The sequence below is a fragment of the Acinonyx jubatus genome, chromosome B3 (assembly GCF_027475565.1).
Source record: "Acinonyx jubatus isolate Ajub_Pintada_27869175 chromosome B3, VMU_Ajub_asm_v1.0, whole genome shotgun sequence".
Classification (NCBI taxonomy): domain Eukaryota; kingdom Metazoa; phylum Chordata; class Mammalia; order Carnivora; family Felidae; genus Acinonyx; species Acinonyx jubatus.
Window position 1 is genome coordinate 59,298,436 of NC_069386.1, and position 24,561 is coordinate 59,322,996.

At 37.8% G+C, this 24,561-nt stretch overlaps 1 protein-coding gene across 7 annotated transcripts in view; it reads left to right on the forward strand.

The window, feature by feature from the left end:
- TTBK2 (tau tubulin kinase 2) overlaps positions 1-24,561 on the forward strand; it is a 160,020-nt gene that overhangs the window by 95,604 nt on the left and 39,855 nt on the right. For all 7 annotated transcript variants that reach the window (XM_053224118.1, XM_027067046.2, XM_053224120.1 and 4 more), the window contains 4 exons: positions 3,847-3,912; positions 8,085-8,177; positions 8,779-8,904; positions 20,056-20,213. In XM_053224118.1, coding sequence (XP_053080093.1) covers positions 3,847-3,912; positions 8,085-8,177; positions 8,779-8,904; positions 20,056-20,213 — 443 coding nt within the window. The remainder of the gene's footprint in view (positions 1-3,846; positions 3,913-8,084; positions 8,178-8,778; positions 8,905-20,055; positions 20,214-24,561) is intronic.

Consider the following 24,561-nt stretch of genomic DNA (forward strand, 5'->3'; position numbering starts at 1 on the left):
TATTGTTACTATTTCCTAAATGTATTTTTCCAGAATTTCTTTTTGCATATATAATAAATATGAATATATATTCTCATTTTTCTCTTTTTGAGTCAAAAGGTAATGTGATGTATATTTTACACTTGTCTTTTTTCCCCACAGTATATCTAGGAGATATTCCCATGTGAGGATATAGGACTTCTTCCTTCTTTTTTTGCAGCTGCAAAGTATATTCCATTTTAAATATGTACTGTAATTTATTTAATCAGTCCACTATTTGTGTACATATGGGTTGCTTGCAGTCTTTTTCTATCACAAACATTAATGTAGTGAACGAATGTCTTACATCCGTTATTTTTGTACATATGCAAGTATATCTATAAAATAAATTTCCAGAAGTGAAATGCCTTTGTCAAAGAGAATGCATGCATTTGTAATTTTGATAGATATTGCCAAATTGCCGTTAATTAGGGAAATTTGAAGAGATCATCTATTTTAAGGCCCCATTAAATGTTGCCTTATTCTTAAGACTTTCTTCTTCAGCGGGATTTTTCTTTCTTCCCTTTCTCAAAATGGAACTAATCCTTACCACTCTTAGGCTTTTTCATAGCTCGTTGTACTTTCCTAATGATGTTCATTATAATCTGCTTTAAATTAGAATTAGTTGTATATATGGCTGTTTTCCCCAGGTGGGTTGAGTTGTCTTTTCTGCTTTATATAAAGTGGCTGAATTTTCTTGACCTGGCATTATTTCTTTGATGAGTCACATCAAGATCTTTCTATACAGCTGATCTGTCTTTAGCTCTCACTTTTTCATGGCAGAAGTAAGGTCAGGGGTGCTCGTAACTGGAAAGGATCCCCTGGGTTTGTCTTGGCTAGAATCTGTTAGGGGACATCTAGATGTCTGATTAACTGTGGACTGGACTGCAGAGTGTGGTAATAACTCTGGGGATTTTTATCCTGACAGTTACTGGAATTAAAATAACTGGGCAAAAACGTGCTACAAAAACATTTTTGTTAGTGAAGGCTCTTGTCAGGTAATGAATAAAAGTATAGCCAGTGAAATGTTATTTAGTGAAAAAGATTGATGGTAGGCTTTCATATATAATCCTACACATTCTTTGTTTAGAAAAGGAATCTCTGACCTCAGAGTTCTATCAAATTGAGAATATTAAATATTCCTGTCAGTCATGAATGTCTTAGAAAAATATTGAGATCTACCAACTATGATTGTCAACGAATGGCAGCTAAGAAAAGAAAGGAGATCTAAATATATTGCAGGAACTTTTGATTACCGAAATTGTTATAAATACAGGGTGCCTGGGTGGCTCAGTCAGTTAAGCGTCCGACTTCAGCTCAGGTCGTGATCTCACAGCTTGTGAGTTCGAGCCCCGCGTTGGGCTCTGTGCTGATAGCTCAGAGCCTGGAGCCTGCCTTTGGATTCTGTGTCTCCCTCTCACTCTGACCCTCCCCTATTCATGCTCTGTCTCTCTCTGTCTCAAAAATAAATAAACGTTAAAAAAAAAAACTTAAAAAAAAATAAATACAAAGACTGTTTTTAAAATAGTTACAGCTTAAGAAAAAAACAAAAAGGAGTAATTAAAAAGGGAAGAGAGGGGCGCTTGGTCAAGAGAGTCAGCATGTGACTCTTGATCTTGAGGTTGTGAGTTCAAGCTCCATGTTGGTTACAGAGTTTACTTAAAAATGAAGTCAGGGACACCTGGGTGGCTCAGTCAAATTGAGCATCTGACTTCGGCTCAAGTCATGATTTCACTATTCATTCGAGCCCCATGTCAGGCTTTGGGCTCACAGCTCAGAGCCCAGAGCCTGCTTCGGATTCTGTGTCTCCCTCTCTCTCTGCCCCTCCCCTGCACACACACTCTGTTTCTGTCTCAGAAATAAATAAACGTTAAAAAAAAAATGAAACTCTTAAAAAAGGGAAGACAGAATTTCATGAAAGAAGGAATATACAGAAAACTATTTGAACAGCTTACAAAAATGAGTAAATGAAGGAAGAACGTGTAGAATGATTATCTTTTCACATGATAATCTGGGTAACAAGATTTTAAAAAGATTCTGGTAACAGGATTTTTAAAATAACATTTATTGGGGCATCTGGGTGGCTCAGTCAGTTGAGTGTCTGACTTCGGCTCAGGTCATGATCTCAGTTTGTGAGTTTGAGCCCCACATTGGGCTCTGTGCTGGCAGCATGGAGCCTGGAGCCTGCTTCAGATTCTGTGTGTGTGTCTCTCTCTCTGCCCTTAACCCACTCATGGTCTGTCTGTCTCTCTCTCAAAAATAAATAAACATTAAAAATAAATAAGTAAATAAAAACAACATTTATTATAGTCTTTTTCTGGCTATAAAAGTAATACATCTCAAGTGAGGATAATTTGAAGTTACTGGGAAAGAAAAGTCTACTAATGAAAATTATTGGCTGTGAACATTTTTAGGTTTGTTAAGTTTTCATATTGAGTTATGGTGCCATCCATGAGTCTTTAGGGTATTGATTTGATCCTTGTGAAGCAGTAGAGTGGAAACAATGTATGATTTCAAATCAAAAGACGTTGGTTGATGTCTGGTTTTATCACTTACTAATTCTGTGTCCTCACATAAGTTTAGTTAACCTCTCAGAGCCTGTTTCTATGTCTGCGAAATGAGCAAGACTAAGACCTTGCTATCACAGTTTATATTCCAGTGGAAGAAGACAGGCAGTGAACAAATAAGTAAAAATATAAATAAAATTAATTTTAGGTATTGAAAGGTATTAAAAAAATAAAACAGAGTAAAAAAGGGTGGAGTGGCATTGAAGGTGGGGAGGGGTAGTATTTTAGATTAGGATAATTAAGGGGTACTTCTCTGAGGAGGTAACATTGCAGCAGAGAGCCTAATGTGAAGTAGAAGAGCTAACCATTGGAGGCATGTGAAGAGATGGCTTTCCAGCTGGAGTGAGTAGCAGAAGACGCTAGAAACACAGTTGGTTGTTGCATAAACCATAACTAAATCCATTTTGGAATGGGGCCAATGGCAAATCATGGAAATCTTGTAGGCTGAATAAGAGTTTGGACTTAGTATTCTAATTTGAGCTCTCTGAGAACTGAGATCATGTATTATTCATGTTTGGCTTTATTCCCAGTACCTAGCATGTAATAGTTACCCAATAACTTGATTTATGAATATATGAATTATATATTTAGAGAGGGATATAAGTTGCCATCATTTTTGAATTGAGTTTGAATGAAATAGCCAAGACATGAAGAGGTTGGCATCTTTACTTAGAGATTCCTTGTGGTCTTACTGTACTTAAATGTAACCAGCTTAGCATGATTCTGGATATGTGAAGGCATTTAGTGTTTTTCTTTTTTCTTTTTAAAAAATGTTTATTTATTTTGAGGAGGGGGGAAGAGAGAGAGAGAGAGCACAAGCAGGGCAAGGGCAGATAGACAGGGAGAGAGAAAATCCCAAGCAGGCTCTGCACTGTCAGCATAGTCTGATTTGGGGCTTAATCTCATGAACCATGAGATTCTGACCTGTGCCAGAATCAAGAGCCAGACACTTAACCTACTGAGCCACCCAGGCGCCCCAAGTGTTTTCTAATGTACAAAATTTATTTATCATAAATGCTACTGTATTTTAAAATGTAGGTAGAAAAAAATTGGGCTCACTGATCACTAAAATGTTAGTTTTTAACATGATTTAGAGATATTCTCTAATTTTCTGTAATTTCAAAATAAAAAATTAGAAATTTAGGTAGTATTTTATTGTGACAGTAATGCACGTTTCTCCCATCTACTTCATGTGCTCAAGTGTGTGAGTCTTTTGTTATTTGAAGCTCATTTTATTATTCTTTACTTCATTTTGTTGTAGCCTCGAGCTGTGGCAGGCTTTCGAGGGACAGTTCGTTATGCGTCAATAAATGCTCACCGAAACAGGGTAGGTATATGAACTTAGAGTCATGTCTGCATAAGCATGCTGATGGCTTGAATCAGATTGACTTTTTTATATTAGAGTACACAAGTGTGGAAGGTACTTGGAAGCAAAGGGTAATGTGTTAGTAATACTAATGTATGGTGGTGTGTATAGTAGATAGTAGATGCTCGCAGCTACATAAAAATAAAATTGGATTTGTTGGAAAAGATAATAGCTCTGTGTGTGTGTGTAGGGAATCTTGTGTCCTTAATTAGGTATAAGTGTTAACAAGTTGAATATAGAATTTTGAAGAAATAAATTATCTGTGTTCTAATCTTATTTGGGAATATCATACTATCAATACCTAATGAAATATAGGAGTCAGCATTGTACCTGCAGTACGCATCTAATTTGTGATATCCCCTTTCCATTAAACCTTTTCTTTTCATGAAGATCTCTTAAACAGAGATAACTTTAAAATTTGCATCTTAGTAAATTATACCTTTTAGATTAAAATTTTAAAGTCTCTTTTTTACTTTGCTCCTTTTGTACTTTTGATTTTTTTTTTCTTATTCTGAATCTTAATTATGAGTGGGAAAGGTGTTTATTTTATGGAATCGGAATCCTTGAACTTGTCTGGATGAAGCTGAGGCATTTAACAAGTGATTCCTTGATAAAAGAGAAATCTTTTGGGGCGCCTGGGTGGCTCAGTCGGTTAAGCGTCTGACTTCGACTCAGGTCATGATTTCACAGTTCATGAGGTCAGGCCCCATGTCGGGCTCTATGCTGACAGCTCAGAGCCTGGAGCCTGCTTCAGATTCTATGTCTCCCTCTCTCTCTGCCCCTCCCCCACTCTTGCTCTGTCTCTCTCTGTCTCAAAAATAAATTAACATTAAAAAAAAATCTTTTCTTGACCTTTTATTACTTTATTCTTGTTCTGTGAAGCCAAAGTTGCCTTATTGAAAATTTGACTAATGCTAACTATAGTAAGAAGAGTATGCTGTGGTCTTATATGCTGTGCTCTAGTTAATTTAATTTGGTTTCTTATAATATGATTATAAACTGAAAATAGGAAAAGTATTTTTATCAGTGCATAATGTAGCACTCTGCCAAGCCTGTCAGCTCATTTGGTTTGATTCAGTGTTGTATTAATATGGCATCTAGTCAACTATTCTGCCTTGAAAAGATATATTCTTAAAATCCTTTAGAATTACTAGGCTTTCTAATTAATTCTGTGTGAAAATTTGGTCAACATTAGAATCTTTGAGATAAGACAGTCTTTCTGAGATACGCATAAACATTTACAGAGATCATTATAACTACATATGCATTTCCAAAGAAGCTAGTAGAAAGAGATTATATATTTTTACTTTTTTAAATTTGTACAAATTTCTTTTAAAAAGCTTTTCTAATATAGAGTGCTCTAACAGTTAACTCTGTTAACCTGCATATTATTTGTTTTTCATCTGACCTTGGTAAATGAATTTGATTATATATATCAGCCGTTCTTAACCTTCTTTTCTGCTCCCAAGACACCTGAGATGTAGAATCCTTTACAGAGCTTCGCAGTGGTTGTTAGTTTATGTGGTGATGCAGGAGTGCAACTAGTGGAACTTTCAGAGGTGCTGGTCTAATTTTAAAAGACTGCTCAGATAATTCTAATATACTTCTTTCTTCCCTATTCTGTGACCTTGATAATTTCTAAGCATAATGCACTCCATTTCTTTTTCTTTTCTTTTTTTTTTTTGGTACCTTGATCTTAAACTTTTAACATGAATAATTCTCAGACAATATACAACTTTTCAAAATACATGAACTCTGTTCACTACATTGTTCTACATTTCAATCCATTATTAATATTTGTAGTATCTCAGTAATTTGAAGAAATTATTTTACTGTCTTCTGATTCTGTGGTTGCTATTGACAAGATCTTTGTCCATTTAATTTTTGTTATTTTTATTTAGTTGTCATTTTTCTTTGACTATTTTGGATATCTTCTCTTTGTCTTTGCTGTTCTACAGATATGTTCTTTTGTGCCTGTATGTGGATTTCTTTATAATTATTCTGTTTGCAGGGTGCCTGGTTTTCTCACTCAGTTGAGCATCTGACTTAAACTCAGATCATGATCTTGCAGTTCATGAGTTCAAGCCTCACATTGGGCTTGCTGCTCTCAGCGCAGAGCCTGCTTGGGATCCTCTGCCCCCCACCCCCACCTCTGCCCACCCCTGGCTTGTGCTCTCTCAAAAATAAACAAACATTAAAAAATAATTATTATTCTGTTTGGGATTTGTTGTGCTTCCTAAATCTGAACATTCATGTCTTTCATCGATTTTGGAAGAACCTCAGACATTTCTTCTTTAAATATTGCCTCTTTCTCTTTCTTTCTGTACCCTCTTTTTTCATATCTCAAATTGATATATTTGTTAGATCTTCTTGTTTTGCCCTCCATGTCTTTTAGGTTCACTCTCAGATCTAACTCTTTGTGCCTCTGGTTTGCATTTCTAAATACTTTCTTCAGATCTGTCTTCCAGTTCATTAATTTTTTTTCTGCTGATTTTGATTAGCTTTTTAATCTGTCCCTTGAGTTTTTAATTTCTAGATATTCTTTTTGGTCTTTTTTCAAATCTAATAGGTCTTTTTATTTTTTGGGGTAGGATATGGTTCCTTCCTGATGACATTTATTCCCTTTTTTTTTTAAAGCTTAAACATTCTAAAAATTCTTTAAAAAAATTTTTTTAATGTTTATTTATTTTTGAGACAGAGACAGAGCATGAGACAGACAGAGGGAGACACAGAATCCGAAGCAGCACCAGACTCTGAGCTGTCAGCACAGAGCCCAACACACGGCTCGAACTCACAAACTATGAAATCATGACCTGAACTGAAATTGGACACTTAACCAACTGAGCCACCCAGGCCCCCCTAAACATTCTTATTTCATATTCTGTATCCTATAATTCCATATCTGAAATTCTTGGATATCTAATTCTGCTCTGTAATTTATCTTGTCATTAGCTTATGATAGCCTGCTTTCTAATGTATTTTATACTTGTGAATAATGAGCTTATATTTTATGGGACTTTATCTATAGGACTTCTGTGAAGCCTGAATTTATGGGTTCTTTAATGTTGACAGGATTTTCATTTTCATCTGTCATTACTACAGGGTGGGATCACCCAGAAAACAGTTAATTTCTGAACTTGGTTTCCCAGACCACACATGTGGTATAAATTTAAACCCCAAATCTGAGTGAGGGGCAGGACTATGGTAACAAATTTTCAGGGTAGTTTTTTTTAACCACTAACTTTATCCCAAAGTGGTTAAATTTTACAGAAAAAAAAAATTATTGCTATAAAATGTACATACCAAATATTGAACTAAAGATAGCCCTTTGAGGGTCGGAGCTATATGGTGAGGGCCTAGGGGAAAGTGTCTCAGTTACAGCTTCTGTTTTGTGTAGTATCAGTACTTTTATACCTGTTCCCTTCCTGATTGATAAAACCCTGGTTGATAAAACCTGTAACAGATGTTCCCAAAGGCAAAGTTTCAGCATCAGCTTGCTTCTCTTATTTCCAGCTTTCTTTTAATTTTGGCTCCTAGAATTTGCTTTAATTCTTTTTTTTAATTATTATTATGGTAAAGAACATATCACATTAAATTTACCATGTTAACCGTTTTTTAAATTTGAGTATAGGTGACACACAATGTTACATTAGTTTCAGGTGTACAATATAGTGATTCAACAACTCTGTGTTATGCTATGCTCACCAGTGTAGCATATTAACCATTTTTAAGGGATAATTCAGCAGTGTTAAGTATATTCACATTAGTGTGCAATAAAGTTCTAGAACTTTTTCATTTTGCAACACTGAAACCCCATACCCACTAAATGCTAATTTGCCCTTCACCTTCCCTTCTTAATGAACTGATTTATTAATTAATGGGCTGTTAATTATATTTCCAGCATATCTAGGTTTTGGGGTGTTCTTTATACCAAAAAGTATTTCATTATATCTATTTCTGTTATGCAGATTGTTACATAGCTGTGTAGATATATTTACCAGAAGAATTTATGGGAAATACATTAAAATTTTTAAGCCTCATAAGATGAAATGCAGTGGTTAGGCCTTAGACAATGTAATATACTCACAAGGAGTGGTAATGTATTGTGACTGAATTCTCTTTGGCTTATGAAGGAAATGGGAAGACATGATGACCTTTGGTCCTTATTCTACATGTTGGTGGAGTTTGTGGTTGGTCAGCTGCCTTGGAGAAAAATAAAGGACAAGGTAATTTTGAAAACGGAAATGGAAATAACAGTTTTAGTAGGGGAAGGAATAAAAATTTCTCCTGAGTAGGCATAATTGATGAGAACATACTTACATATAAAAATTAAGCTGATATTAAAGATCTAATGTTAGGATTTTTTTTCTGTGTACATGGAGAATAGATACTCCTTTGAGTATCTATTAAATCATCACTTCTGATTTGATTTCTAGCTTTCCCTCTTTTCACTACTTCTCCCATATTCATTTTTATAAGTCAAGTAAGTTTTTAAATTTTAATTGTTACATTATATTGTTTGATTTGAAAACTGTGAACAAATATGTTGGTAAAGAAAAGTAGACTAGATTTAACTCTTTAACTCTAGATAACTCTTTTTTTGGGCGAACTGTCAATTCACTGATGCAGAACTCTGTTACCCTTTTGATTATCCTCCCCTCTCCCCCTAAGGCATTAAGCTATTAGTAAGAGCTCAATTCTTGCTTTATACTTAATTACCCACTATCTCATTCCCTAGTACATACCCTTGAGACTATTACTGAGAGGCTGTTAATGTGTAGCTGCCAAGAGAAATTGACTTTAGTTCCTGTTCTCTTTACTTCCCAGGAGCAAGTAGGCTCTATTAAGGAGAGGTATGACCACAGGCTTATGTTGAAACATCTCCCTCCAGAATTCAGCATCTTTTTGGACCACATCTCTTCTTTGGATTATTTTACAAAACCAGACTACCAGGTAATCATCTTTGGGAGTTCTGTGGGCTAATCCTTCTCTCTCATTTAGTCTTTGTCTTCACTTACTGTAGCTTTGAGGGTATTGTATATGAGTATGGGAGGTCCTAGAATGATATTATTTTAATACATCCTGAGAAATGTGGTGACTGACTGATGAGGACTGTGTGTGTGTGTGTGTGTGTGTTCCCATCTGGAAGAACATACTTCATTAGAGTTTTAGATTTGTGTATGGTTGAACAGATTTTACTGTTCCTGCTGTGATTCATCTGGTATATAGAACTGCTGATAGTTGAAATTATGTAAATCCTATAACTAATTTGTTGACCAGAAGGAAATGTCCAGCTAGGTAATGTATCTGTTGAGGGCTTAGGGCTATAATATCGTATGTTAATATGCTATGGAACAACAGTTGCTGAAGATTATTGGCTCCATTTTATCTGTGGTCAGTGAATCATTTCCTTAGGGTTTCCATTAATAAGGCCTTATAAGGATTGACTAAGTTTACCACAAATTGCACCCCTGGCCCCAACCAACTGTATTTCAGAAGATTCTTTTGCTCTCAGGGAGAACTTAATATAGCTTAATGCAAAATAATCACTACCACTGAAGACATAAATGAAGCCACCCATGGATTAAACCAGGCATATGTCATTTCATTCCACTTTGCTTTATTGCACTTTGCAGATATTGCATTTTTTACAAATTGAAGGTTTGTGGCAACCCTGCATTGAGCAAGTCCATCAGCACCATTTTCCAACAGCATTTACTTATTTTGTGTCTCTGTGTCACATTTTGATAATTGTGAAATATTGCATACTTTTTCATTATTGTTATATAGTGATCTGTAATCAGTGATCTTTGATGTTACAACTGTAATTGTCTTGGGGTACCATGAAACATACCCATGTAACATAGTAAACTTAATCCATAAATGTTATGTGTGTTCTGACTGCTCCACCGACCAGCCATTCCCTGTCTCTCCTTCTGCTTGAGCTTCCCTATCCCCTGAGACACAACAATATTGAAATTAGGTCAGCTAGTAACCCTATGATGGCCTGTCAGTGTTCAGGTGAAAGGAAGAGTTGCACATCTCTCACTTTAAATCAGAAGCTTGAAATGACTCAGCTTGGTGGGGAAGGTATGTCAAAAGCCAAGATAGGCTGAAAGCCAGACCTTTTGTGCTGAACAGTTAGCCAAGTAGTGATTGCAAAGGAAAAGTTCTCAAAGGAAATTAGAAATGCTACTCCAGTGAACACATGACTGATTAGAAAGCAAAACAGCCTTATTACTGATATGGAGAAAGATTTAGTGGTCTGAAAAGAAGATCAAGCCAGCCATAGCGTTCCCTTAAGCCAATGCCTAATCCAGAGCAAGGCCCTAACTTTTTTCAATTCTGTGAAGGCTGAGAGAGGTGAGGAAGTTTCCAAAGAAGAGTTTGAAGCTAGCAGAGTTTGGTTCATGAGGCTTAAGGAAAGAAGCCCTCATCATGACATAAAAGTACAAGGTGAAGCAAGTGCTGATATAGAAGCTGCAGCAAGTTATCCAGAAGATCTAGCTTCTGAAGGTGGCTACTACACTAAACAACAGATTTTCAGTGTAGAAGGAACAGCTTTCTATTGGAAGAAGAGCCATTTAGGGCTTTCATAGCTAGAGAAGAAAAGTCAATGCCTAGCTTCAGAGGTTCAAAGGGCAGGTTGACTGTCTTGTTGGAAGTTTTTGCAGGGGCGCCTAGGTAGCTCAGTCAGCTGAGCAAGCATCTGACTCTTGATTTTGGCTCAAGTCATGATCCCAAGGTTGTGGGATCAAGTCCCGTGTAGGCTCCATGAAGCCTGCTTAAGATTCTCTCTCTCTCTCTCTCTCTCTCTCTCTCTCTCTCTCTCTCTGTCTCTCTCTGTCTCTCTCTCTCCCTCTCTCCCCCATTCTCCCTTCCTCCCTCTCCCCTCCCCCCTTCCTCCCCTCTCCCCCACTTGTGCTGGCTCGAGCTCTCTCCTCTAAAAAAGTTAAATCAAATAAAAAAGAAGAAGCTACTGCAGCCGGTGATTTGAAGTTGAAAGCAGTGCTCATTTACCATTCTGAATATCTAAGGGCTCTTAAGAATGCTAAGTCTACTCTGTATTCTGTAAATGGAATAGCAATGCCCAGATGACAGCATGTCTGTTTAAAACATGGTTTACTGAATATTTTAAGCCCCCTGTTAGGACCTACCACTCAGAAAAAAAGATCCCTTTCAAAATATGACTGCTCACGGACAATGGACATGGTCACCCAAGATCTCTGTTGGAGATGTACAATGAGATTAATGTTTTCATGCTTGCTAATACAGTATCCATTGTGCAGCCCGTGAATCAAGAAGTCATTTCAACTTTCAAGTCTTACTGTTTAAGAAATATGTCTTATAAGGCAATAGCTGCTATAGATGATGATTCCTCTGATGTATCTGGACAAACTAAATTGAAAACTTTCTGGAAAGGATTTACCATTCTGGATGCCATGAATAATACTGATGATTCTTGAGAAGAGGTCAGAATGTTACCATGAACAGGAGTCTGGAAGAAGTTGATTCCAACCCTCATGGATGACTTTGAAGGGTTCAAGACTTTCAGTAGAGGAAGTAACTGGAGATGTGATGGAAATAGCAGGAGAACTAGCATTACACATGGAGCCTGAAAACATGACTGAATGGCTGCAATCTCATGATAAAACTGTAATAGATGAGTGACTTCTTATGGATGAGCAAAGAAAAGTGGTTTCTTGAGATGGAAGCTACTTCTGGTGAAGAATGCTGTGAAGATTGTTGAAATGAAAACAAAGGGGGCGCCTGGGTGGCGCAGTCGGTTAAGTGTCTGACTTCAGCCAGGTCACGATCTCGCGGTCCGGGAGTTTGAGCCCCACGTCAGGCTCTGGGCTGATGGCTCAGAGCCTGGAGCCTGTTTCCGATTCTGTGTCTCCCTCTCTCTCTGACCCTCCCCCGTTCATGCTCTGTCTCTCTCTGTCCCGAAAATAAATAAACGTTGAACAAAAAAAAAATTAAAAAAAAAATTAAAATAAAAGAAAAAGAAAACAAAGAATTTAGAATATTCCATAAACTTGGTTGATGAAGCTGTGGCAGGGTTTGAGAGGATGGACTCCAGTTTTGAAAGAAGTCCTGAGTGGCTCAGTTGGTTAGGCATCCGATTTAGGCTCAGGTCATGATCTCACAGTTTGTGAGTTTGAGCCCCATGTCAGGCTCTGTGCTGACAGCTCAGAGCCTGGAGCCTGCTTCAGATTCTGTCTCCCTCTCTTTTTCTGCCCCTCCCCCACTTGTGCACACACGTGCTCGCTCCCTCTCTCTCTCTCTCTCTCTCTCTCAAAAATAAATAAATAATAAACATTTAAAAAAAGGTATCACATGGAACAGAGAAATCACTTGTAAAAGGAATAGTCAATCGGTGTGGCAAACTTCATTGTTGTCTTATTGTAAGAAATTGCTATAGGGGCGCCTGGGTGGCTCAGTCGGTTAAGCGGCCGACTTTGGCTCAGGTCATGATTTCGCGGTCCATGAGTTTGAGCCCCGCATCGGGCTCTGTGCTGACAGCTCAGAGCCTGGAGCCTGTTTCAGATTCTGTGTCTCCCTCTCTCTGACCCTCCCCTGTTCATGCTCTGTCTCTGTCTCAAAAATAAATAAACATTAAAAAAAAATTTTTTTTTAAAGAAATTGCTATAGCTACCTCCACGTTCAGCAGCCACCACCCTGAGTAGTCAACAGCTATCAACATCAAGGCAAGACCCTCTACCACCAAAAAGATTCACTTGCTGAGAGCTCAGATGATAGTTAGCATCTTATAGAAATATTTTTGTTTTTAAAAAATTTTTTAAATTTATTTTATTTTATTCTTTATTTTAGAGAGAGCACATGCACAAGCAGGGGAGAGGGGCAGAGGGAGAGAGAATTTTAAGCAGGCTCCACATTCAGCATGGATCCCAACATGGGGCTCATTCCCACAACCCTGGTATCATGACCTGAGCCAAAATCAAGAGTCGGATGCTCAACTGACTGAGCCATCCAGGCACCCTCCAATAAATATTTTTAATTAAGGCATGTACATTGTTTTCTTTTTAGATATAATACTATTGTACACTTAATAGTATACAATACAGTAGAAATAACTTTCATATGCACTGGGAAGCCAAAAAATTCACTTGATTTGCTTGATTGTGGTATTTGCTTTATTCTGGTGGTCTAGAACCCAATCTGCAATATCTCTGAGGTGTAACTATAAAAATGGTGTATCAGTTTATCATTTTCATATACAAAGGACAATACATAGACTTTACTGTTAATGAAAATTTTACATTCATCAGTGTTGCCCGGTTGAAAGACTGTGAACAGCATAGTGAACTTATTTGTATGTGGTAGCTATTTCTGTGTGAAATGGCAGCTTTTGTATAATATATAAACAAGATATAAAACAGAGAGGCAATATATAGCCTTGAGTACTTAGAGACGTTAAGTGGGTCAACTTGTCACCTTCTTTCCTCTGTGGCTTTTTGCATTAATAACTATAGATTGTGTAACAAATGGAGAAAATCCATTGTATGCAAGTCACTTTGGAATATATTCTTATAGTTACATTTTATATGTATTTCTGAAATGCACAGAATTCATATTACTTGTAATAAAATTCTGCCTGTAATACTAGATTCAGGAGGAGCTGGAAAATGTTCCAACTTTCTCATCTTAGGTGCTAATAATTTTTTATTGATAGAGTTTGCATGGGAGTATAAAAGTTGAGCAAGCAAAATAATTTTGATCACATTCAGCACTTAGTTATGTCTATAATCTAAAGAAAACTATTGTATTCACTAGCTTAAGTTTGAAAGTTAGATTTATAATTATTTTATTTAATTTTTAAATTTTTTTTAATGTTTATTTTTTGAGAGAGAGACAGAGTACAAGTGGGGGAAAGGCAGAGAGAGAGAGAGAGAGAGAGAGAGAGAGAGAGAGAGAGAGACAGATTCCGAAGCAGGCTCCAGGCCCCAAGCTGCCAGCACAGAGCCCAATGTGGGGCTTAAACCTACAGACCATGAGATCATGACCTGAACTGAAGTTGGTTGCTGAACCAGCTGAGCCAGCAAGGCACCCCTGTTTATAATTACTTTAAATTAACATATTCTTATTCTCATGTTTTTCATTTGGACATTCTCCTAGGAGCTTCTCTGTGTCTTTGTCATCTAATAACAAAACAAAATATAATAATTTTACTACTTTTGGAAGAGAGAGAGCAGGCAAAATATTTTCTTTTGGTTCTTTCTTGCTCTCTGATCTCTCATAAGCAGTGAGTGGGAGCAGAGGACAGGTGGAAAGGAGAAAGATAATTGGGGAAAAGATTTTGGTGTGCCTGGTATGTTCTCATGACTAGTATCAATGTCACATCAGGTTCCAAAAAGGTCTGACTGCATCTTCTGTCTCTTGCTTCCCTCACAGAGTCCTCCTATGGACTTCATTTTGAGAAAAATTACTCTGCTTTGAATCTGAACACTTTGTGAACTAATGCTGTCCATATGGTTAATTTTACAGTTTGGTATCTGTTCGGGAATATGAGTTTAATTACTGTTCTTTCAAAATTTTAAATTCCTCATTGGACAACCATTGTGGTTAAAAACAATAACGAAATCTTCTATCAACAAGCAAAAAAAAAAAAAACAAAAAACCAAAAAAAACAAAAAAACCCCCAGTATTTAGCATGACTGCTTCCCTAGCTACATCAAAAGTCAAAAAACATTATGTCTTGTATGTTCTGAGCCAAGACTGGAGTGAATATATTTTGTAATCAGAGTGTTAAATGATGCTGTTTTACAAAGCCATGTTCACTTTGAATGTCTCTGCTTTGTAATCCCTTAAAAGTCAGAATTTCTTGCCAGAAAACATTTCCGTCTTAACAAGTTGCACATAGCCAACACCTCATCCAGTAGCCATCTAGTCCACACCTAGAGAGAAGAGTTGTTTTGCTCTTAACCAGGAATCTTTTATGCATGTCTTAGAATAATGGCTGGCACTTGCTTTTGGAAAGAGTTATAGTGTTTTGGGAAACTACGTCCAAGTTTATCAGTGCTTAGTATTTATATATAAGTGTATCTTCCCAGCTGGCTTTAAGTCCTGGAGGTACAACCATGTCTTCTTTTTTTGTCTTGCACTATCCTCACACTGTGCCTGGCACCTAAGTTTTCAGCAAATGTTAGGAAAATTCAATTTAATCTTGGTTTGCCCATAATCACCTACTAAGGAAATCTATAAATGCTGTTTTCTATCTGTTAAACTAAACTAAGTGAAGCTATCAGAATTATAGCCATGATTGAAACAGAGATCATATTATGAATATTATGGGGGTTTTTTTGAGAGAGAGAAAGCATGAGCAGGGGAAGGGCATAGGGGGAGGGAGGGAGGGAGAGAGAGAGAGAGAGAGAGAGAAGAGAGAAGAGAGAAGAGAGAAGAGAGAAGAGAGAAACAGACAGACTCCCAAGCAGACTCCATCCTCAGCCCAAAGCCCACATGGGAGCTCTTTCTCACAACTGTGAGATCATGATTTGAGCCGAGAGCAAGAGTCTGATGCTCAACCAACTGAGCCACCCAGGTGCCCCCGAATATCTGAAAGAGGATAAATTAAATTCTGAAAGAGGATAGCAACTCTAAGAAAAAGATGCTGGGATATGAATCTCTTCAGATGATAAAATTCTCTAGTTTTATACATGTACAAATACACGCACACATGTGAGTGCATTTAAAATATGAAATTTGATAAGCTCTGTGGATTGTACCCATGTAATTTTCCCAGTTTGGATATTGAACTCTAGCTATTTAAGGTGTTATTATTGGAGCACACTGGGTGAAGGGGATTTCTCTGTACTATTATTGTAATTTACTATTAATCTTTAATTATTTCAGATTAAAGAAAAAATGCTGGGCCAACATTTTCAGAAGTGTACATAATGATTAAAAACACTCAACCCTATTGTGACCACCACGTAATTTAAATAATCCTTTTTAAAGTATTTTGAGAAAGGAAAATATCTCTGAGGAGTAACTAGGAAACTCTTAACCCTGAATTCCACCACAAGACTCCACACGTAGGTGACACAGTTACTAGTTAATGGGAAACTAACATAGCATCAGATTGGATAAAGAAGAACCCTTGGGGTGGGGGGCGCCTGGGTGTCTCAGTCAGTTGAGTGTCTGACTCTTGATTTTGGCTCAGGTCATGATTCCAGGGTTGTGGGATCAAGCCCCACATCAGGCTCTGCACTGAGCATGGAGTCTGCTTAAGATTCTCTGTATCTCCCTCTGCCCCTCCCCGCCACTCACTCACTCTCTCTCAAAAAAAAAAAAAAAATTAAATTAAAAAATAAAAGAACTCTTGTTGCCTTTGCACATTATTGTCACGGTAATGACACCTAACAATGCCATAGCAATACATGGGTAGGGTTATTATCCCCATTTTATGGAGACTTACTTTAGACCTGTTGCCTGGGAAAACTGGTGGTTTCCAGTAGTGGTACTGGAAGTGGTGTCTGAACCCAATTTCTGACTCATTCCAAAAAGCCCTGTTTTTTACCATCTTGACTTCTTTGGAGAGGTGGCCACAAACACAGCAGCCACTGTAAAACAAATACTAACATGACTGGTTGATAAAAATGCAGTGAAAGAACTACAGAGTTATATGAAGAATTATTAGAAATTCTTGTCAGTAATTAATGGAATCATGTGATCCTGACAAAAGACCACAAAAGTATTTTTATTAGAGTGTTCCAGTGATGTGAAGCATTGTTTAGCAAGTTGAGAAGACCAATAAAACCCATAAATATCCACACTGTTGGTGAACCTAAAACTAAAATGTATATATCAGCCAGTTCATACAGTGCCACAGCATTGCTAAAATCAGAGTATATGATAGGAAATCCAAAGCTGACCACATTTCTTACTAATCTTGTTAATATACTTCCCAGGTTTAGGAATGGGACTGTTTAAGCAGAGGTTGCATCAGAATGCAGCAGGCTTGCCTCTTGCTGTTTTAAGATTCCCCTGAGTCTGATGTCATTGGAGTTAAATTTTTCAGAAGGCCTAGATGGGCTGTTAGGAAGCAAAAAAATAAGAGATTGAGCTGGAGAATAACAAGGGGGAACCTCCCATAAATTAGAGGGTCAGGGAAGGTCTATTTGTTCTGTGCTGTACCTTCCATCCTTCTGCCTTCTGCTGCTGGGTCTCTGGTGTCACCATCTTAGTAACAGACTTTTTTATCTGAGGCCCAAAGGCATATGCTGCATACGTTTATACTCTGATAAATGTAAGAAAATAATTCCATGATAAAAGGACATCTGGCATAAAAACTGCTTAGAATCATTCCTTGGCAGCCCGGTACAGGCTGTAGCAGTGTGGCAGTGGCTGTCTGAGTGCTCACACAGCAAGGCGGGTACTGCCTCAGGGACAGGGACTCCATTTTCAGGAGGCATGCAGCTCGCTCTGTGAGAACCTCTATTTCCAAAGTCAAGAGAGTAGTCCAAGGTGTGCCACTTCTGTTGCCATATGCTGGGTCTCAATCCATCTTCCTTCTGGGTTTTCTGTAGCCCTCTAACTCTGACAATTTGGGGACGTCTAAGCTATAACATAGGTAACTTAAGTCAACAAAAATATGACCAAAATCAAATTTCTGAGGTCTTATAGCCATGCCATTTCCGGTTCCTTTTATCTATTTAGCTTCCTTTTCTACATGTATTATTTTTTCCTTGGGATTTAAATGAAAGGTAGCGTTATATGAATCTTTTAGTTAATATTATCACAAATACTTGTTCTTGAAATGTTTTGAGAGTAACTATTTAAAGGTTCTGGACTCGTAATTCCAACATGGGTTTCTCTCCCTACCCCCCGCCCCCTCAGTCTGGTAGTTCTCTGGCACCAGCTGGGTGTCCTACAATTCAACTCACTTTTGACACTATCTACCCAGAGATAGATGGCATCAGATTCCACAGGTTAAGGACTCAGTCCCAGAAGACAGCCCTCCACTTCAGATGCCATTCGCAAGTCCTGGTTGTCACCTGTACTTCTGACTGACCTATGACTATAAACCAAAGGTTCCCACAACCCCTTCCTTGCGCCTGGTTAATTTGTTAGAGTGGCTCACAGGCCTTGGGAAACCAGTTTTCTCACTAGATTACTGGTTTGTTACAAAGGATTTAACTTTGAAAGAGCCAGATGGAAGAGATGCATAGGGCAAGCTATGGGGAAAAGGTGTGGAGCCTCCATGCCCTCTCTGCGGGCACCACTCTCTCGGCACCTCCATTATGTTTACCAACCCAAGAGCTCTCCAAACCACATCCTTTTTAGTTTTTATAGAGACTTCATTATATAGGCATGATTGATTAAATCATTTACCATTGTTGATTGATTCATCTTCTAGCCCCTCTCTTATTTCCTGGAGGCCAGGGGATGGGACTGAAAGTTACAAGTCTCTAATCACATTGTTGCCAGCCCTTATCCAGAGGAGCTTTCTAAAAGTTACCTCATTAACAAAAACCCAGTTGTGGTAAGAAGGGGCTTGTTATGAATAACAAGATAGTCATTTCATGTTTATGGCTCTAAAGTGATTTCAGGAACTGAGGACTATAGATCAAATATTATTATATCAAAAGATGCTCCTATTGCTCTTTTCTTTCAGGAAATTTCAAGGTCTTGGGAGCTGTGTGCCGGGAACTATGGACAAAGACCAAATATACATAAGAAATATATTCTGGTCATGTGATTGACCAAACTTATAACTTATAAATCACAACACTGCTGTTATATATATAAAGTATTGTGTTAGATACTGTGATGATCAGACATGCACCAACCTCTTGGAGCTTACAGTTTGGGTGAAAGAGAGAAACCAATCAAATAATCAGAAATAGCTATAAATATACCAATGATAGCATTTGGTCACCTTGTTGAGATGTTTTCTTCACTGGGCATCAAAATCAGCACACACTTGATTCTCCTATCTCATTGACCACTCCTTCTTGGTTTCCTTTGCTGAGTCTTCTTTCCAACCAAATGTTGGAGTGCCCTAGGCCTTTGCCCTTTGACCTCTTGCTACCTACTCTCCTTAGATGGTATCATCCAGTTCAGTGACTTTAAATAATACCTTTTCATATCTATATGCTGACTGTCAAATTTGTATCTATATACCCTATTCCTCCCTGAAACTTTCAGTATCCCAATCCTCAAACTCTCATAAAGGATGATCTTTGTGAGATCTTTATCCACGTCACATCAGTTTTAGAATTTAAAGACCAAAAAATGAGGGGTGCCTGGCTAGCTCAGTCAGTAGAGCATGCAACTCTTCATCTTGGGGTTGTGAGTTTGAGCCCCATGTTAGGTTTAGAGATTACTTAACAATAAAATCTTGGGGCACCTGGGTGGTTCAGTCAGGTAAGCATCCAACTCTTGATCTCAGGTCAGGTCTTGAACTCAGGGTGGTGATTTCAAACCCCACCATGAGCTCCACGTTTGGTGTGGAGCCTACTAAAAAAAATTAAAAAGAAAGAAAATTAGATCTTGAACAAATGAAGACAAAAAATTGAAATATATAAACCAAATAAAGAGGCAGATTTCTTTGTGATAATTTGTGTATATGCACCCACATATAGCTGAATAATTTTTCAGCCCCCCCCCCCAAAAATTGTAAGGAAGTACAATCAACTTCTGTATACCTAGATATACCAACTGTTAACACTCTTCACTTACATCAAACCATATAAAAATGCCCGTTTGACAAAAAAAATGATCACCTTGATGATTGAAACTGAATACACATGTATATACATACAACACAAATATTCTTTTGCCAAACCATCTGAAAGTAGGTTTTAGATAAGACACTTCATTATGTATCTTCTAAAAACATTCTCCTGCATAACTGTAAACTGGTAACCCAATTGAGAAAAATCAGTATTAATTCAGTATCATCATCAACATATAGTCCTTATTCAAATTCCCCCATTTGTACGATTGTTCTTTGTTTTGTTTTGTTTTATTTTTTTTAAATCCTACTACAAAACCAATTGTGAGTCTGGCAGCTTTCTCAAGGAGTAAAGCAATGATGTTTATTGTTAGCTTACTCTAGTGTTTTTCTTTATGGTTTAGCTTCTGACATCCGTGTTTGACAACAGCATCAAGACCTTTGGAGTAATTGAGAGTGATCCTTTTGACTGGGAGAAGACTGGAACTGATGGTTCCCTAACAACCACCACTACTTCTGCCACCCCTCAACTGCACACCCGTTTGACCCCTGCAGCAATTGGGTATGTCCTAAACAGATTATTTACCAGTGGCTTTCTTGCGTGCACTGTGTTAGCAGAAATGTCTTTTATTTCATCCAGGTTCCTTCAGATGACAAAATGCTAAGACATATGAGAAAGCCTATGGATTTCCTTGAATTAATATTGCTCTTACATATGTCTGTTCAGATTTACTGTTCTTAGAAAGTGTTTATAGGTCATACTGTGAAATGGGAGCTTTGAGCTGGTATGGCTTGTTGATGTCAGATTTACAATGGGTATTCCTCACAATGAGAAGGAATTGTTTGATTTTAGTTCTAAAGAATATATAGGAGCCTGGAAAAAATGAACCACAGTTATACCTAACTATACTATGTTTAAGTTTAGTGTGGACAAAACATGTAGCTTGTTGCTCTAAGAAGGTGATTTAATTTACAAAGTGTTTTAGGAACAGGTTATGGTGTATTGCCATCATCTTGGTTTTGTTTGTTTTCTCCCTTACATGCATTAAATACAGTTGGTTTTGTTTGTTATTTTTAAAATTGGGGGGCAGGTTGTCCTTTTTTTTCCTGACCCATTTTTACCTGCTCTGGTTGCTTTAAACTATTTAGTTAACAATGAAAAAAGTAAGTAGGGAAAAATCATCATATAAATGGAGCTAATTGTGATAAACTAATCCATTGTTTTTGATTTTATATTGAAAGATGGGATCACCAGAGCTTATTGAATCAGAAGAGCTTACATGGACTTACATAACTGGAGATGATATCTTTGATTAGCTAGTCTGAGAGTTCTTAAGTGGGGCACCCTGACTATCTACATTAGAATCATCACAGATGTTTGTTTAAAGTACCCATTTGTTGGAGCCACCCCAGACTTACCAAATCAAAATGTCCAAGGCACAGAATGTTTCTCTTGCTTTTCTGAGTTTAGAACCCACTGCCCTAGTCCAGCCACTCCCTTTTACAATAGAGGAAATAATCCTAACACTGAGTGAATCAATCATCCAACTGTAGGTAAATATTAGCAACAGAGCTGGAACCTGTCTAGAAATTTTGATTCTTGTTTTAGTGCCTTTGTCCTCCTCCTTTGATTTTTGTTAGAAGTAGATAAGTCTCAAACTTGCAAAAATCCAGGTGATAGGGCTTCATGGTAGCTGAAGTCAGTGAAGACAGTTTAAGTTCCCATCTCTCAATGTTTCCTCCTAAAATAAGACATAATAACAAGAAAGAAAAAATAAAACTACACAAAAACCATGTCCTCAACATAATTTGAAGACAAAAGATGCCTAGCCTAAACTCCAAAATAAGTAGAGAGAAACAAAAAACCACCAACTTTCTTATGTTCCTACTTCACTCAACCCTGCCCCCCAGGCTTTATAAAGGCAGATCACTAAAAACTGGGGGGAGGAGGAAAATTAGCAATGGGACTTAAGGTCGATCTTAAACCAACACCAGAAAAACTGAACCTGTCTTACAAATGAAATTATTAGAAAGTGTCTAGGTAGATCAGGTCATGAACTACCAGGAGGTTAAAAAAAAAAAAAAAAAAGCTATGATTCAAAATACATAGCTTCTGAAAGAAAGAAAGAAAGAAAGAAAGAAAGAAAGAAAGAAAGAAAGAAAGAAAGAAAGAAAAAAGAGAAAGAAAGAAAGGGAAAAAGAAAAGAAAAGAGAAAAGAAAGAGAGTAGGAGGGAGGGAAGAAGGAAGGAAGGAAGAAAGAAAGAAGAAGGAAGGAAGAAAGGGGGGAGTGAGGGAGGGAAGAAAGAAAGACAGAAAGAAAGAAGAAAAGAGACAAAACAGAAAGGAGAAGTGCCTTTTATCAGTTGAGTGGTGAAGGGTCCAATCAGCAGAGAGAAACTACATAGTAATTTGAACAGGGAAGGATGATACAAGGAGTCATTACCTGTAATACAAAATTGGAACAATGTGGCATAGACTAGTAAGAAGTAGAAATATGGTGCTAGCAAATACAAAGTGTAGCTCCTACTGTTAAGGCTAAGATGAAGCATCCAAGGAAGAGCTCCAACAAGCTCTGACTCCAGGGCTGAGCTCCTGACCTTGTTGGATTGCTCACTGGGTACTCACTGGATGACCAGGAAGTCACTCTGATGCCTGGTAGAATTTGCTGAAAATCTGCCCTCTGGAACTTGATGGAAATCTGTTCTCTGGGGTGTCAGAGAAAACTATTTGCTGGTGTGTCTCACCAGAGACACTGTGCCATAAAACTGCTATTTCTCAGGGAAGCTGTTGGTTGCTGACCTCTTTGTGCTGCAGGAAACAGGTGCTGAAGATGCTGAGGTGTGGCAGGATCCTTGTGCTGGGGAGAGCCATACACACTGGAGAGACTTGCCAAGCTGCACACTGGAGCTCTGACAGAACACTTTCCTCTTGCAGTGTCTCTTCAGTGCCCTCTGACACAAGCCCCAGTGCCAGCTGGCAAAGGAAAATATTTCAAGGGCTCAGATCCACTTTCACAGAACAGGCAAAAGGGATGAATTTCAAGCTGAAGGCAGTACATCAATAATTGCAGAAGGGCAAAAGGGGAAATAAAATTTACCTACAAAAAGGAGAACTATAAAATCAGGATACTGTACCTCTCTGACCATAAAAACAAGTAAAAATCCACTAATGTGTTTGGACTTTGTTATATTGACAGAAGAGGGCACTAAATAAACTACAAATCTCATGAACTACTTCACTACCGCAAAAATGAACAAGAAAAAGATTTCCAAGGTCCATTAAGTCTTACTGAAAAAAAATCAGAAGAGAAAATCTAATTCATGCTAAGGAAATTTCCTCTCAGAGAATCAACCACAAAGAAAAAGAAAACTCTAAGATAAAACCCCAAATGGAAGTAAATATACTTGTGCATTTGAAGATAGGGATAATCACCTTGAATCAGAAATTTAAAAACTAAGAACAGAAATAGACCACAAAGTAGAGGAAGATGGGAGAAAAAGGAAAAGGAGAAGAGAGAGAAAGGAAGAAATGAGAGTTGACTGAACTGAATGGAAGAAAAAAAGATGTCTTAGAAGTGAAAAATTAGGGGTGCCTGTGTGGCTCAGTCAATTAAGCATCTGACACTTGGTCTCAGCTCAGGTCATGATAGTATGTTTTGTGAATTCGAGCCCTGCATTGGGCTCAAGCTGGCAGTGCGGAGCCTGCTTGGAATTCTCTTTCTGTCCCTCTCTCTCTGCCCCTCCCATGTGTGTGCTGGCTCACTCTCTCTCTCTCTCTCTCTCTCTCAAAATAAATAAACTTAAAAAATGAAAAAGTGAAAAAAATTATAAAGAGCATAAAGGAGAGTAGATTCAAATGAAAATTTAATAAGGGGCATTGATATAAAGTCGGGGGTGGGGGAGGGAAGCCCTAAAGGAATGAAAATAAGATAATCATTTAAAATGGCTAGAGAGAGGGGCGCCTGGGTGGCTCAGTCGGTTGAGCGGCCGACTTCGGCTCAGGTCATGATCTCACGGTCCGTGAATTCGGGCCCCGCGTCGGGCTCTGTGCTGACAGCTCGGAGCCTGGAGCCTGTTTCGGATTCTGTGTCTCCCTCTCTCTGACCCTCCCCTGTTCATGCTCTGTCTCTCTCTGTCTCAAAAATAAATAAATGTTAAAAAAAAAATTAAAAAAAAATAATAAAATGGCTAGAGAGAGAGTAGTGAAAATGGAATGCTGACAGAGGAGGAATAGCATTCATTATCGATTAAGTTAGAGACCCTAATGGAGGAAAACAAAACAATACTGGTTAAAACCAAGAAACTCTATAGTAAGATAAAATGAGAAAACAGGGGACTAAGCATTTAAAAAGGTATATGTCCAGAGTACACCATTAGAACAAAAAGGCAAGGGGTGCCTGAGTGGCTCAGTCGTTCAAGAGTCTAACTCTTGATTTCGGCTCAGGTCATGATATCACAGTTCATGAGATCAAGCCCCTCAATGGGCTGTGCACTGACCATGTGGGACCTGCTTGGGATTCTCTCTCTCCCTCTCCCTTGTCCCTCCCCTGCTTGTGCATGCATATTCTCTCTCTCTCTCTCTCTCTCTCTCTCTCTCTCTCTCTCTCTCTCAAAATAAATAAACTTCTTTATAGGCAAACCTAAAATACCCCCAAAAACAGAAAGAAAGAAAGAAAGAAAGAAAGAAAGAAAGAAAGAAAGAAAGAAAGGAAGGAAGGAAAAGAAAAGAAAGAGGCTAAATGAGAGTACAAAGAAGATTCATCTTGTAGAGAAAGAAATATAACAAAAAACATATAATTATAAAATACTGTGACAGAGTTGAGGCCAAACATATCAATCATAGCAATAAATATGCATGGGCTTAACTCCTCTATGAAAAGATTTTCAGTTTGGTTTACATAGCTAAATAC